This window comes from Oncorhynchus tshawytscha, linkage group LG09, assembly GCF_018296145.1.
Source record: "Oncorhynchus tshawytscha isolate Ot180627B linkage group LG09, Otsh_v2.0, whole genome shotgun sequence".
Taxonomy (NCBI): Eukaryota; Metazoa; Chordata; class Actinopteri; order Salmoniformes; family Salmonidae; genus Oncorhynchus; species Oncorhynchus tshawytscha.
In genome coordinates this window covers 23,214,930-23,230,598 of record NC_056437.1, presented here as the reverse complement: position 1 = coordinate 23,230,598, position 15,669 = coordinate 23,214,930, and the positions used below count along the sequence as shown (strand labels likewise).

The following is a 15,669-nucleotide window of genomic DNA, read 5'->3' as shown; positions in this document are numbered from 1 at the left end:
AAGTGGATTGATCTGCACAGAGATCTTACTTTTTGAAGTGATTTGTTTGACCAGCACATGAAATCACACAGCACCCATGATATGTAATACTGGGCCTGCACACCCTGCAAAAAAAAACTGGATAAGGTGTACATGCCACAGTAGCCCGTCCAAGAACACAAACTAGGATACAAACTTTTTCCAGTCATTTTAAACAGGATGTTTACATGGAACAACTCCAGTAGACTACCCAACTAACCAGTACAGGAAATTGGTGCGCATGTAATAGTGGTCAATAGGTTTATTACCTTGGCATAGATACCTAATGCTCTGTAATGTCCTAAACAGTAGTTTATCCCACCCATGTTCATTTGACAGACCGTTTGTTGGAGAATAAACCAAACATATCCCCATCTGAGTTTAAACTTTTATTTATGTCAGGCAAGACAAGCTAAATAACACATTTGTATTCATGAATTGAACAAGTTACATCATTTATTGCATGGATGAAAGAGCAGGCCAGGGATTATAAAACAGATTATTTCTACAGAGAGTTCAAAGAAAATTCAGTAGAGGGCAGCAAACCAAATGCAGCATTGTCAGATGATCAGTACATTCTGCTTTCAGGAAATGAAGACGAACGTATCCTCTCCCATCCTAATGATAAAAAGAATGTCTGAAAAACAAATATGCTCAATATCTATAGGAATTAGCACTAAAAACATTGAGTATACCTCTGTAGCTCTCATGTCAGTAGGCTTTTAGTGAAGGGTAATTGTGTTCTACAGTAACCCCCCCCCCCCATGCTAAGTAGTGAGGAGCTGTAGGCTACCTGGTACTCTTCCAGTTGTCTGCAGGGCATGAAGCCACAGAGCGCAGCATCCACAGGGTCTTCAGCACTCGCATCCCATCAGGCAGTTGGAAACACTGACCAACCCAAGAGCTACAGGAACCTGGGGGAGGTAGGTGGTGGTGGGGGGGGCAGACAATGTGATGCAGTTCCATAACATTGGAATTTGACCAGTCACATCCATTGTTACAGTCAAGGTAATTCAGATTGAAACAAGGGCCACATTGTGGAAGGTTAAGATACATTTCTTATCTAAATATTGCACAACATTAGACCTTGCTGAACACATCAAGGTTTACACACCTGCCTCCCATAACACAGAGAAAGCCACAGAGGTTTGCAGACCCCGATTACCAGTCACACCCAGTAGCTTGGCCTGTTGTTTTGGTCCCGTGACTCCTGGAGCAGTCTCCACTGCACTCTGATAACGGCCTCGGAGCTCAGAACCGACCACCTCAATATCAAGCACAGAGCCCAGCTCATTTCGCCACACTCCTGTCACATTGCATGGGATTGCCTGGAAGAACACATGCAAAATATGGTCACTACTATGTCAATAACAGCAGATATACTGTCATGAAATGTATCTAAAACAGGAAGTCAGAGCAAGTCTCTGATTTTTATCTACTATGTGATCTGTATTGTTACACTGCTCAAATTGTAATAGTGGAGCCCACTGATTAATTGTATTTTTACCTGAGGTAGCAGCAGTCCCAAAATCACAGCATGGACAGTGATATACTTTGCAACAAAACTCATCATGTTCGATTATTTCAAGTTGCTTTGCTGAACAGCTCATTCCCTTCTTATACTGATTTACCAAGTTACTACACACTCCCCCAAACCAATCAGCACCTGCCCTTTCTAACAAGACTTAATTGATGAACAGGGTGTAGATCTCAATAGTCTAGCTGTCACTTCTTACCAGCAGTTAAAAGTCAATGCAGATTGAGGAAAAGAAGACTATTGAAATTAACCCCTAATTTGAACATTTGCAGGTGTTTCTTCTCTATCAACACAAGTCCTCTCACAAGAGTTTCTAATTTATTGGCTGTAGGTTAACCGATTGGCCAATGAAATGTACAACCGTCTCGACAATTCTCAAACATGAACCAGGTTTCCATCCAAACGTTTTATGTGAGTAAGGTACGTCGGATAGAAAATGTCATAATAGGCCTGATGGAAATAAACATTTTGTCGGTAAACTAAATGTCCACGAAACAAAATAACCTAGACATGGTGGATATTTTGTGCCGGTAAAATTAACTATGCGAGCAATGTTGGTGGAGACGACTTTATGCGAAAATATTCATAAAATAACCATCATATCGAAGTAAACTTGGGAGTCACGCAATGATATGGTGTGTGGTCCTCCCACTACTACTTGTCGGGGAAGCATGCACTTTATTAGGCTACAAATGAAATACATGATGAATTTCACAGGGTGGTGAAAGTGCACGGTATATGCTTGACGCTCCTTTCCAATAAGTATCGAGGGTCTTATTCTGGTAATAATAATGATTGACTAACATTTGACAAATAAAAATAACATCGCTCTTTTGTCCTATAATGTCATCGTTTTGGCTAGAGCGCACCTGCCAATACCAGAATGGGCACATTGGCTACGTAACGCAACATTTTTTTGTGACAAAACCATCAGTAGAGTTGAAAATGCAACGGAAACCCATTTAACTTGTATTTTTTATTCAGTACATGGGAATTTAACCACAAAAGTTATCCGCAACAAGTACATTTGATGGAAACACGTCTCTGGTGTGAAAATGCACATTTTTAGAATATTCGCATGATAATCTGTCGCTATTTGTATGGAAATCTAGCTATGGACGATGATAAATTCAGCATTATATCATCCTGGGCATATATTTGATAAGCATCATCAATTCAATCGATGCAGAAAACGATGTGTTATGTTGATCAATAGAGGGTGCTATTTTATTGGACTTGAACAAGGTTACTCCATCACTCCATGAGAGCTGGAAACCATAATTGTTAACAACCTATAACAAACATTAATTAAACTGTAAAGAACCATGTGACTGGACTAACATTACGTTTGTATATCTTTCTCGCATAGATATATCATTCTGAAATTTGTCTTTGAAATTGGTAGGCCACTACAGCTACGCAATTTTGATTCACAGGTAAATGTACCAACTCAGATACATTCCTTGGTCGCATCACCTCACCAGTAGCATGAGGTTAATCGTGTGGTGATGTGGGTAACTATTTTCGGACAGCTTATCCAATATCAACATTTTTCAAAATGGATTTTCACTTTTTCATTAATAAACCCCATACCAGACACTCTCCGTTGGGTTATATTCTACTATAGGCTTGAGGGGTAAATGTGTCAGTCAGAGTAGAGCAGTGAGCACATTGTGAAAGCAATCAAGACTTGCCAGTCACCTTATGTAATCAACACCATGAGAGAATCTCAATTGCATACTCCAATTATGACCTCCATCTATCTCAAAACCCATTGGATGAGAAATCCAGAGGTCCCGTCCCTTTGACCTTTTCCTCCAATGAGCTTTGAGCAGTAGGAAGGAGTACGCTATTTAGATTTTCCCATGACTTGGCATATTCTACCCCACCTCAAAAACTGTGACTTTTGAAATAGATGGTGGTTCTTTTGGGCTTGATGGGTTGTAAATTGGACATTTACACTAACATTCAATATCCTGTCTTAATTTAACTGACGGAAATTACACACTATGGTTTTATGGTCTTAAAAAACAATATATATTAATGAGTGAAACACACTCGACTGGCCTCACATGGGGTAAATTATTTTATTATGATGATCGAACTTTAATGCTTTAGGTGTTTGGGGGGAGGTAGGAGGGAGGGAGGGTGACAGGTTTCTGTCAGACAGACAGAAACAGCATTATAAACAGTGATGGATTTACAGAATCGTGTGAAGCTGGAAAAATGAGCTTTTTGTATATTATTATGTGGTAGTTTATTTACATTGTCTTTGATATTCAAAGTAGATCTTCAAAATATTCATAATGCAGCTTAGTTCATTTTAAATATCAGACATTCTGTGTCTATCCATGTTTACAGCATATAGGCCTACACCACCATTACTCATTATACATTTTCTCATATCCCAGTAATATAACATATGTTATATTTGTTAATATGTTAACATTTATATTATGATACTCTGTTTCATAAACTTCAAATTTCCACTCTAATTTTGCGGGAAATGTTTTCCTGGAGCTCCACAGTTGTCAGAGCAGCTTGGTAACCAGGCACGGAGGGCTCTCCATCAAGCAGCATTGAGCAGTGTGGGTGTTCGACACTCATGACAGAGGTGTTCCTCCAGTAATCAAAGCCATTGATCCTGGCATCTAAGGGTCATACAAGGCCATTGATTAGGCTAAACCAGAGGGATCCTATCATAACCTGGACTCTGAACTCTTGTTTTTCAATGATTTGCCAGTGTTGTGTAAATTTCCTGTATTACCAAATCATGAGAGAGCAAACCGCACACAAGTCAGAGTTATCATAAAGTCCCATCTTTAATTATATGAGCTTCACCATAGCCCCGTGACTCTCAGATCAATTCATTAAAATTCTCTGAGAGTGTCAACATAATGGCAACTGAGATCCTTTATAGCAAAGACACACCCATCTAAACTCACATGACAAATAACAGATCTTAGGAACATTACACAAACCTTTTACTTGAAAAAAGGAGAATCCTATAGACAGACAGCATTAGCTATAAATTATCCTTCAGTTTGGTCTCCTAAACCGAAGTTCCTATCTCGTTCTTGGTACCAGTTAGAACCAAAACATTACCTCTTCCAATGGCATATATCAATTGTCAATTTCTAGATACTCCCATAAAAAATACGACCCCTCCTGGACAAGCTTACAGAGAGAAGAGTGACTGGCACACAGACTTTGTGGAGCCACCTAACTGGTTCCCCATTAATCACACCATCCCTTCACATGGTTTAGGAAAAGTGACAGACACATTCACAGATAAGACTAACCCGACCTCTCCCCTCTCTGGGCCCAATGAACTTTTGCCACATAAGCATACTTATGAAAAAATAACAAAACATCTTATTTATCAATGTTACCTAAAGGATTCTGCTACCACACCAGGCACATTATTCTGTACTTTTCCTATTTTCTTTGTCAACTTCAATGATTTTTATTTGTTAAAGCTGCATATACAAACCATATAGGCACAGATTTGGTATTGTAATCTAATCCGCTGAAAATAATGACATTGAATGGGTGCCACTGACGTTTCACTAATACTATAAATATATACACTGCTCAAAGAAATAAAGGGAACACTAAAATAACAAATCCTAGATCTGAATGAAAGAAATATTCTTATTAAACATTTCTTTACATAGTTGAATGTGCTGACAACAAAATCACACAAAAATTATCAATGGAAATCAAATTTATCAACCCATGGAGGTCTGGATTTGGAGTCACACTCAAAATTAAAGTGGAAAACCACACTACAGGCTGATCCAACTTTGATGTAATGTCCTTAAAACAAGTCAAAATGAGGCTCAGTAGTGTGTGTGGCCTCCACGTGCCTGTATGACCTCCCTACAACGCCTGGGCATGCTCCTGATGAGATGGCGGAGGGTCTCCTGAGGGATCTCCTCCCAGACCTGGACTAAAGCATCCGCCAACTCCTGGATAGTCTGTGGTGCAACGTGGCGTTGGTGGATGGAGCGAGACATGATGTCCCAGATGTGCTCAATTTGATTCAGGTCTGGGGAACAGGTGGGACAGTCCATAGCATCAATGCCTTCCTCTTGCAGGAACTGCTGACACACTCCAGCCACATGAGGTCTAGCATTGTCTTGCATTAGTAGGAACGCAGGGCCAACTGCACCAGCATCTGGTCTCACAAGGGGTCTGAGGATTTAATCTCAGTACCTAATGGCAGTCAGGCTACCTCTGGTGAGCACATGGAGGGCTGTGCCCCACACCATGACTGACCCACCGCCAAACTGGTCATGCTGGAGGATGTTGCAGGCAGCAGAACGTTCTCTATGGCGTCTCCAGACTGTCACGTCTGTCACATGTGCTCAGTGTGAACCTGCTTTCATCTGTGAAGAGCACATGGCGCCAGTGGCGAATTTGCCAATCTTGGTGTTCTCTGGCAAATGCCAAACGTCCTGCACGGTGTTGGGCTGTAAGCACAACCCCCACCTGTGGACGTCGGGCCCTCATACCACCCTCATGAAGTCTGTTTCTGACCGTTTGAGCAGACACATGCACAGCAGTGCTCCTCCTGCTCCTCCTTGCACAAAGGCGGAGGTAGCGGTCCTGCTGCTGGTTTGTTGCCCTCCTACGGCCTCCTCCACGTCTCCTGATGTACTGGCCTGTCTCCTGGTAGCGCCTCCATGCTCTGGACACTACGCTGACAGACACAGCAAACCTTCTTGCCACATCTCGCATTGATGTGCCATCCTGGATGAGCTGCACTACCTGAGCCACTTGTGTGGGTTGTAGACTCCGTCTCATTCTACCACTAGATTGAAAGCACCGCCAGCATTCAAAAGTGTCCAAAACATCAGCCAGGAAGCATAGGAACTGAGAAGTGGTCTGTGGTCCCCACCTGCAGAACCATTCCTTTATTGGGGGTGTCTTGCTAAATGCCTATAATTTCCACCTGTTGTCTATTCCATTTGCACAACAGCTTGTGAAATTTATTGTCAATCAGTGTTGCTTCCTTACTGGACAGTTTGATTTCACAGAAGTGTGATTGAGTTGGAGTTTGTGTTTAAGTGTTCCCTTTACTTTTTTGAGCAGTGTATATATGATTTATATTTTTTTAGGGTCCCCTGGAGGTCGGGCCCCTCCCCAATATGAACACGTCAAGAACCATGGCAACATTTTTAGATTTACAGGAAATTAGCTTTAAAACTGCAATATTTTCTCTCAGCCTCATTTCAAAATGAATAGAATAGCAAGAAATTAGCTTTACATCTCAACATTTTCTCTCTGCCCCATAGCAATTGCTATTTTACATTTAAGTCAAAAATTACCTCTGTCATACAAAAAAAGGTTTGTGGTACTGCTAAAGAGAACAATACATTATTACACAGATGTTATTTGGTAATATTGTCATGGGATGTAGTGTGATATCTTTCCCTTAGGTCAAGCCCGGGAACTAGAGGCCCTTATTACCAGCTCAAACAACACTGAGATCCAGCTACAAGAGCAGGAGTCAGAGGTGGTGGAGCTTAGAGGAGAGGTTGACGAACTTAAGAAAGCTAGTTCATGTACGGCGAAGTGTACACATTAGACATCATTACATATAGTGCTTTGAGTTGTTGACTTTACAGTAGCGTAACAATCTCTCCATCGATAATTAGTCGTGCCAGAAAGTTTTTACCTTCTGATGACATTGTGCTCACAGACACACCAGAGGTGTCATTCTCTGCATCTTTAGGAATTGGTGGCTACTTTGGACCCTTCCTCAACGATATTTACTATTATGACCTGATCAACAAGAGAGTAGATGAAAACATTGGAGAAGCTTACAGTACATCCACAGGTACCCTGTTGCATTCATATGTATATTCCCATCCCATTGATGCCAGCAGCTCAACACCCTGCATACCACCCTGCATACCACTGCTGGCTTGCTTCTGAAGCTAAGCAGGGTTGGTCCTGGTCAGTCCCTGGATGGGAGACCAGATGCTGCTGGAAGTGTTGTTGGAGGGCCAGTAGGAGGCACTCTTTCCTCTAGTCTAAAAAAATGTCCCAATGACTCAGGGCAGTGATTGGGGACATTGCCCTGTGTAGGGTGCCCTCTGTTAAATGGGTGTCCTGACTCTCTGAGGTCATTAAAGATCCCATGGCACTTATCGTAAGATTAGGGGTGTCCTGGCTAAATTCACAATCTGACCCTCAAACCATCACAGTCACCTAATAATCCCCAGTTTACAGTTGGATCATTCATCCCCCTCCTCTCCCCTGTAATTATTCCCCCAGTCATTGCTGCAAATGAGAATGTGTTCTCAGTCAACTTACCTGGTAAAATAACAGATAAATTAAGTGTTTCTTATACAGCAAATATATTGCATTGTTTTAATTCTTTATAAAATATTAGGCCATATCTTCTTGCTGTGGGATAATCTATACAGCATATATATTCATAAGGACCTATAGATTAGTATGTAGAGCCACCACAATGAGCTTCAGAGGCACTGGACTTTCTATTACAACACATGAAAGTATAGCACAGTAACCCATATTGTTGAATTAAGTATGGTGATTTTGTCTCTTCTCTGATACAGGTAAATTCACTGCACCAGTGAGAGGAGCATATTACTTCAGATTTACTGTTGCAGGGGCTGACAGTGCATCCAGCAGGGAAGCAACACTTATTAAGAACACTGCTATGATGATGTATATTTTAAACAATGAGAGAGTCACAGGCCTTGATCATTTCTCCAGTGGGATCACTCTACAGCTGTAGAAATGGGACACGGTCAACATGCGCTTGGGTCCTAAGCAAAAGTCTATGGTACTCAAAACCATAACTCATTCAGTGGCTTCCTGCTCTTTGCGAGGTGAGCACGAAGATGTGAGAACTGAGCGTGCTTCTACATGAGAACACCTGACGTTTCTGGAAAGTCAAATGGGTCAATAAATGTTTTATCAAAAGTTGCGTGTTTAGTTGTATCACAGTCACTGAGTACATTGAATAAAATTAAAGATTTGCATCGACAAGTTACAGAAGTGCCTGAAATCAGTTGCTTGATTGTACAAAATGCTGACAAAATAATCCAGTCGGTTTATCTATTGCAAACCTAATAGTATTTAAAAACCTAATTTATTTCAGTTAAAGTAGTTAAACTACATAAGACTGAAGATGCCCGTCACCATGTAATTAGAGGTTTATAGTGTACCTCCACTATTGTGGATAGAGATATCCAATGCAGTATGTAGGGACCGGAATCATTGACCATGATTACATGCCGACAGTATTCCGGTTAAAAGCTCATGTCCCGCTTAAGGACTTGTTCAGGATAAACTGTTAACGCGCACCTTTGATTTCCCGCAATGAGTGACCCTGAATAAACAGAATATTCCTCTTAAGTTCATGTGGGCTAAATAGAATAGTAACTGAAATATGAACACAGACTGTAGGCCTATATCACATTTTACTCCTGCAGAAATATGCATTTCCGGCAGTAAAATGTTAATTCATCTTGGGAACTGGAGATATTTCAGCACCGAGGTTATTTTGAAATTCCTTAACCAGTCAGACAGATGACATGGACATTTTGCTCAAGACCAATCTGTTTTCTCCCCGGTGCCTAAACGAAACAGGCAACTTTACTGGTGATTACTAATGCAAGATATTCTGGTGAGCGCTTGTTCCGTCTTCTGGGGAAACAAGTTGACAGGTGCAACATGTAGCCTAATAAATTGACAAATGTCAGATGGCCTACCTGTAATTTCAATAAGTAGAAAGTTCTAAATTAAAGGTAGACACTAAGCTACATTCCAATACAGAGTATCAACAAAATACGTGGATTGACCTGCACAGGGAGCCTACTATCTGAAGTGATGTTTGACCATCACATGAAATCACAGCACCCATGATCTGCAGTACTGGGCCTGCACACCCTGCAAAAAAAAACTGGATAAGGTGTACATGCCACAGTAGCCCATCCAAGAACACAAACTAGGATACAAACTTTTTCCAGTCATTTTAAACAGGATGTTTACATGGAACAACTCCAGTAGACTACCCAACTAACCAGTACAGGAAATTGGTGCGCATGTAATAGTGGTCAATAGGTTTATTACCTTGGCATAGATACCTAATGCTCTGTAATGTCCTAAACAGTAGTTTATCCCACCCATGTTCATTTGACAGACCGTTTGTTGGAGAATAAACCAAACATATCCCCATCTGAGTTTAAACTTTTATTTATGTCAGGCAAGACAAGCTAAATAACACATTTGTATTCATGAATTGAACAAGTTACATCATTTATTGCATGGATGAAAGAGCAGGCCAGGGATTATAAAACAGATTATTTCTACAGAGAGTTCAAAGAAAATTCAGTAGAGGGCAGCAAACCAAATGCAGCATTGTCAGATGATCAGTACATTCTGCTTTCAGGAAATGAAGACGAACGTATCCTCTCCCATCCTAATGATAAAAAGAAAGTCTAAAACATAAGTGGAATACAAATATGCTCAATATCCAAATAGGAATTACACCCCCCCACCACCCCCGCTAAGTAGTGAGGAGCTGTAGGCTACCTGGTACTCTTCCAGTTGTCTGCAGGGCATGAAGCCACAGAGCGCAGCATCCACAGGGTCTTCAGCACTCGCTTCCCATCAGGCAGTTGGAAACACTGACCAACCCAAGAGCTACAGGAACCTGGGGGGTGGGGGGGGCAATATGATGATGCAGTTGCATAATATTGGCATTTGACCAGACACATCCATTGTTACAGTCAAGGTAATTCAGATTGAATCGAGGGCCACATTGTGGAAGGTTGGAGAGAAGTGGTGCAAGAAGTTAAGACCAATTACTTATCTAAACATTGCACAACATTAGACCTTGCTGAACACATCCCAGGGTTTACACACCTGCCTCCCATAACACAGAGAAAGCCACAGAGGTTTGCAGACCCCGATTACTAGTCACACCCAGTAGCTTGGCCTGTTGTTCTGAACCCGTGACTCCAGGAGCAGTCTCCACTGCACTCTGATAACGACCTCGGAGCTCAGAACCGACCGCCTCAATATCAAGCAGAGAGCCCAGCTCATTTCGCCACACTCCCGTCACATTGCATGGGATTGCCTGGAAGAACACATGCAAAATAAGGTCATCACTACTGTGTCAACAGCAGATGCACTTCATGAAACAGTATATCTAAAGCAGGAAGTAAAAGCAAGCCTCAGATTTCTATTTACTACATGATCTGTATTGTTACACTGCTCAAATTGTAATAGTGGAGCCCAATGATTAATTCTATTTTTACCTGAGGTAGCAGCAGTCCCAAAATCACAGCATGGACACCGATATACTTTGCAACAAAACTCATCATGTTTGATTATTTCAAGTTGCTTTTCTGAATAGCTCATTCCCTTCTTATACTGATTTACCAAGTTACTATACACTCCCCCAAACCAATCAGCATCTGCCCTTTCTAACAAGACTTAATTGATGAACAGGGTGTAGATCTCAATAGTCTAGCTGTCACTTCTTTCCAGCAATTACAAGTCAATGCAGATTAAGGAAAGGAGAGGAAAAGAGGACTATTGAAATGCACCCCTAATTTGAACATTTGTAGCAGGTGTTTCTTCTTTATCAACACAAGCCCTCTCACAAGAGATTCTAGTTTATTGGGTGTAGGTTAACCGATTGGCCAATGAAATGTACACCCCTGTCTAGACAATTCTCAAATATGAACCAGGTTTCCATCCAAACTTTTTATGTGAGTTAAATCAGAAAAATCCAAAAGTTATCAAATATCAAAATTATGATAAATGGATTTTCACTTTTTCATTAATAAACCCCATACCAGACAATCTCCTATGGTTATATTCTACTGAAGGCTTGATGGGTAAATGTGTCAGTCAGAGTAGAGCATTAAGCACATTGTGAAAGCAAAAAAGATTTGCCAGTCACATTATGCAATCAACACCATGAGAGAATCTCAATTGCATACTCCTAGCGTCCTCTCGCCTCTCCTCATTCTCAAAACCCATTGGATGAGAAAGCCAGAGGTCCCGCCCCCCTGACCTTATCCTTCAATTGGCTTTGAGCAGTAGGAAGGTGTCGTGTCTTTGGCTATGCCAGATTAAGTGATATGACATGCTATTCCATGCTATTCTATAAAATAATTTCTCCATAATGAATATTACCTGATTGAGCTAATCATGTAAATGTAATTAACTAGAGAGTCGGGAACGAAATAATATTTATAGAGCTGTTATCTTCCGAATAAGCTCTTAAAGACCTAGTAATATTTTACATCAATAGCAGTCAAAATGAATCCTCACCTTAATTCAGTCTCATCTGAAAGTGTGTGTGTGTGTGTGTGTGTGTGTGTGTGTGTCCGCCCGTCCGTCCTTGCATGCGAGGGTGTGAGCCGGTCAGGTTCCTCTCAGGAACAGCACATTACTGTCAGTGATGGAGTTACAGAATCGTGTGAAGCTGGAATACTAAGCTTTTTGTTTATTTTTATGTGGTAGTTTAGCACAGAGGGCTCTCCTTCCAGCAGCATTGAGCAGTGTGGGCGTTCGACACTCATGACAGAGGTGTTCCTCCAAAAATCAAAGCCATTGATCCTGGCATCTAAGGGTCATGCAAGGCCATTGATTAGGCTAAACCAGAGGGATCCCATAATAACCTGGGCTCTGAACTCTTGTTGTTTTTCACTGATTTGCCCAGCACGTTATTCTGTACTTTTCCTATTTTCTTTGTCAACTTCAATGATTTTTATTTGTTAATAAAGCTGCATATACGACCCATAAAGGCACTGATTTGTTATTGTCATCTAATCCACTGAAAATAATGACATGAATGGGTGCCACTGACGTACCACTAATACTATAAATATATATATTAGTTGTTTTTTTGTTAGGGTCTGAACGTCGGGCTCCCTCCCCAATATGTTATATTCTACTGAAGGCTTGATGGGTAAATGTGTCAGTCAGAGTAGAGCATTAAGCACATTGGGAAAGCAATAAAGTTTTACCAGTCACCTTATGCAATCAACACCATGAGAGAATCTCAATTGCATTCTCCTAGCGTCCTCTCGCCTCTCCTCATTCTCAAAACCCATTGGATGAGAAAGCCAGAGGTCCCGCCCCTCTGACCTTATCCTTCAATTGAGCTTTGTGCAGTAGGAAGGTGTCTTGTCTTTGGCTATGCCGGATTAAATTATATGACATTCTATTCTATAAAATAATTTTCCCGTAATTAATATTACCTGATTGAGCTAATCATGTAAATGTAATTAACTAGAGAGTCGGGGCACCACAAAATAATATTTATAGAGCTGCTATTTTCCGAATAAACTCTTAAAGACCTAGTTTTATTTTACATCAATAGCAGTCAATATTAATCCTCACCTTAATTCAGTCTCATCTGAAAGTTGTACATTCTTGGTTATCTGCACGTTCCCTGGCTAGCAAGTTGAATCAGCAATGCAAAATTGGGTTTAATTATTTATTTGCTAAATACCTAACTAATCACACAGAATTACACAAACACATAATTAATCATACCTTGATTACAAATTACGTCATAAAGGAAAACGTCCCTGGCGGGCGGAACAGATATGACAGCTGGTTACACAAACAAAAAGGGGCTGGGTTTGAGTGAAAGAGCGGGAAGACGGAGGGACACAGGGAGAAGCTTTGCTATCGTAAATACAGTATCTTATGCATTCTAAATTACCGCACATTTAGAAAAGGAAAATGCAATAAATATTTACTCTGAGCTGCACTTCAGTAGGTTGGTGGAAGATGGAAGGCCGTGTTGCCCAACCGAGTCCTTTGTCCTTTGAAGAATATCTCTGTAATTTGGATACGTTGTAGTAACGTCGTTGTGTGGTAGACGGAATACTCTGTCAGTTCCTTCCGAACCTGCCTTTGCAGCTGCTGTTGCTAACTCAACAGCTAGGATGTATCACTTCTGTAGTGAATAAGAGTTCAAAGTTCATACCATTCGCATCCAAAGCTCACGCTGATGTTGGCTTCGTTCTGTAGTTATTATCTGAACCATTCTGACATCGGACCGTCGTCATCATATCCTCGGAACAGGAGATTATATTGTCGTCAAGGCTTTATATAGGAAGGGAGAGGAGGGAGTGTTTGAAACATTTTATAGCCTATGTCCCTTCACAGGGGTGGGCCACTGATTGAGCATAGCCCTAACCTTATGAAAACCCAAATCTCAAATTTTAGAAGCTAAAATCACATTTCATCCCATCACGAATAATTTCATATTCAAAGATTTAAATTGAACAACAATTCCATGTGAATCCGATAACTCTGATGTGTAGACTTTCCACTTTAGAGTTTATGTCATCTTATCATTGATGAGAATGTCTCAGATGACAACCGAACTGACGTTATATTCATTAATGTGGAAGGACCACCAGAGGGCAGGCTGGGCTCATGGATAGTAGTCCAACAAGGCATGGGAGACAAGGTAACCAGAGGCAATTAAGCACAGCTGACGGTACTAATGACATACTCTCCTTCCCCTATAAGAGAGAGAATGGAACCAGCAGAGAGAAGGGGGGGAAACTATCTCTGGAAGATGGCCACCGAGAGAGAGGAGCTATCCAGGAAGAACCACTAAGACGGTGACAATCCCGTGACTTTTTGTTGTAGTTTAAAGATAATCATATTGTGTTCCTGTTTCATCTGGAGAAGAAGATGTATGTTTTTTCCTTAGAAGATTTTCATTGATTATGTTGGAGTGTTTGTGTTGACCAAATGCCCTCAATAGAGAACTGTGTTCAATCAAGAAAACCTACTCCTGACTCGTTTATTCCACCTTCCCGCTTTAGAGTGACACCCAATTACTTGGTCCGCTCACATTAAGTACCACCGCACACCGCCCCCCCCAACTTCGGATGTTCCCAGAATCTCTATGTTAACCAAAGGGGTTTGCAAATGTAACATCAGTAGGGTAGAGAGAGGAAAAAGGGGGGAAAAGGTATTTATGACTGTCATAAACCTACCCCAGGCCAACGTCATGACAAAGGAGTATGCTATTTAGATTTTCCCATGACTTGGCATATTCTACCCCACCTCAAGAACTGTGACTTTTGATTGGATATTTACACTATTTACACTAACATTCAATATCCTGTAATTTAACTGACAGAAATGACACACTATGGTTTTATGGTATTGCGTAAAAAAAACTATTTTAATGAGTGAAACACACTAGACTGGCCTCACATGGGGTAAATTATTTAATTAGGATGATCAAACTTTATTGCTTTAGGTGTGTGTGTGTGTGTGTGTGTGTGTGTCCGTCCGTGCGAGGGTGTGTACCAGACAGGTTCCTCTCAGAAACAACACATTACTATCAGTGATGGAGTTACAGAATCGTGTGAAGCTGGAATACTGAGATTTTTGTTTATTTTTATGTGGTAGTTTAGTTACATTGTCTTTCGATACTCAAAGACGATCTTCAACAGATTCATTATGCAGATTCGTTTATTTGAACTATCAGGCATTCTGTGTCTATCCATGTTTACAGCAGGTAGGCCTATACCACCATTACTCATGATACATTTTCACATACCTCAGTGATATAAAATATTTATATTATGATTCTTGTTTCATAAACTTCAAATTTTCACTCTAATTTTGTGGGAAATGTTTTCCTGGAGCTCCACAGTTGTCAGAGCAGCTTGGTAACCAGGCACGGAGGGCTCTCCATCAAGCAGCATTGAGCAGTGTGGGTGTTCGACACTCATGACAGAGGTGTTCCTCCAGTAATCAAAGCCATTGATCCTGGCATCTAAGGGTCATGCAAGGCCATCGATTAGGCTAAACCAGAGGGATTCCATAATAACCTGGGCTCTGAACTCTTGTTGTTTTTCACTGATTTGCCCAGCATGTTATTCTGTACTTTTCCTATTTTCTTTGTCAACTTCAATGATTTTTATTTGTTAATAAAGCTGCATATACGACCCATAAAGGCACTGATTTGTTATTGTCATCTAATCCACTGAAAATAATGACATGAATGGGTGCCACTGACGTACCACTAATACTATAAATATATATATTAGTTGTTTTTTTGTTAGGGTCTGAACGTC

General features: G+C 40.8%; 2 protein-coding genes across 4 annotated transcripts; both read right to left on the bottom strand.

The window, feature by feature from the left end:
* Positions 1–394: 394 nt before the first annotated feature.
* On the bottom strand, positions 395–1,654 carry LOC112257609 (avidin-related protein 3-like). Of its 2 annotated transcripts, none has more exons than XM_024431305.2 (4): positions 1,526–1,654; positions 1,133–1,346; positions 812–932; positions 395–655 (listed from the first exon to the last, which is right to left on the bottom strand). In XM_024431305.2, the coding sequence occupies exons 1-4, from the start codon at positions 1,589–1,591 to the stop codon at positions 637–639; spliced, it is 420 nt and encodes a 139-aa protein (XP_024287073.1). In that variant the 5' UTR covers positions 1,592–1,654; the 3' UTR covers positions 395–636. The 2 variants fall into 2 exon arrangements, with proteins under 2 accessions (XP_024287073.1, XP_024287072.1); XM_024431304.2 differs by having other exon boundaries at positions 395–636.
* An 8,120-nt stretch (positions 1,655–9,774) lies between these two features.
* On the bottom strand, positions 9,775–10,968 carry LOC112257610 (avidin-related protein 3-like). Of its 2 annotated transcripts, none has more exons than XM_042326690.1 (4): positions 10,858–10,968; positions 10,463–10,676; positions 10,130–10,250; positions 9,775–10,035 (listed from the first exon to the last, which is right to left on the bottom strand). In XM_042326690.1, the coding sequence occupies exons 1-4, from the start codon at positions 10,921–10,923 to the stop codon at positions 10,017–10,019; spliced, it is 420 nt and encodes a 139-aa protein (XP_042182624.1). In that variant the 5' UTR covers positions 10,924–10,968; the 3' UTR covers positions 9,775–10,016. The 2 variants fall into 2 exon arrangements, with proteins under 2 accessions (XP_042182624.1, XP_042182623.1); XM_042326689.1 differs by having other exon boundaries at positions 9,775–10,016.
* Between the last annotated feature and the right edge of the window lie 4,701 nt (positions 10,969–15,669).

Coding starts and splice junctions, on each gene's coding strand:
- LOC112257609 (XM_024431304.2), bottom strand. CDS start 1,591: ATGATGAGTTTTGTTGCAAAGTATATCACTGTCCATGCTGTGATTTTG. Junction 933..1,132: donor CTCTGTGTTATGGGAGGCAG/GTGTGTAAACCT, acceptor TACCTCCCCCAG/GTTCCTGTAGCTCTTGGGTT. Junction 637..811: donor GACAACTGGAAGAGTACCAG/GTAGCCTACAGC, acceptor TTTTATCATTAG/GATGGGAGAGGATACGTTCG.
- LOC112257610 (XM_042326689.1), bottom strand. CDS start 10,923: ATGATGAGTTTTGTTGCAAAGTATATCGGTGTCCATGCTGTGATTTTG. Junction 10,677..10,857: donor TGGGACTGCTGCTACCTCAG/GTAAAAATAGAA, acceptor GTGTTCTTCCAG/GCAATCCCATGCAATGTGAC. Junction 10,251..10,462: donor CTCTGTGTTATGGGAGGCAG/GTGTGTAAACCC, acceptor CCCACCCCCCAG/GTTCCTGTAGCTCTTGGGTT.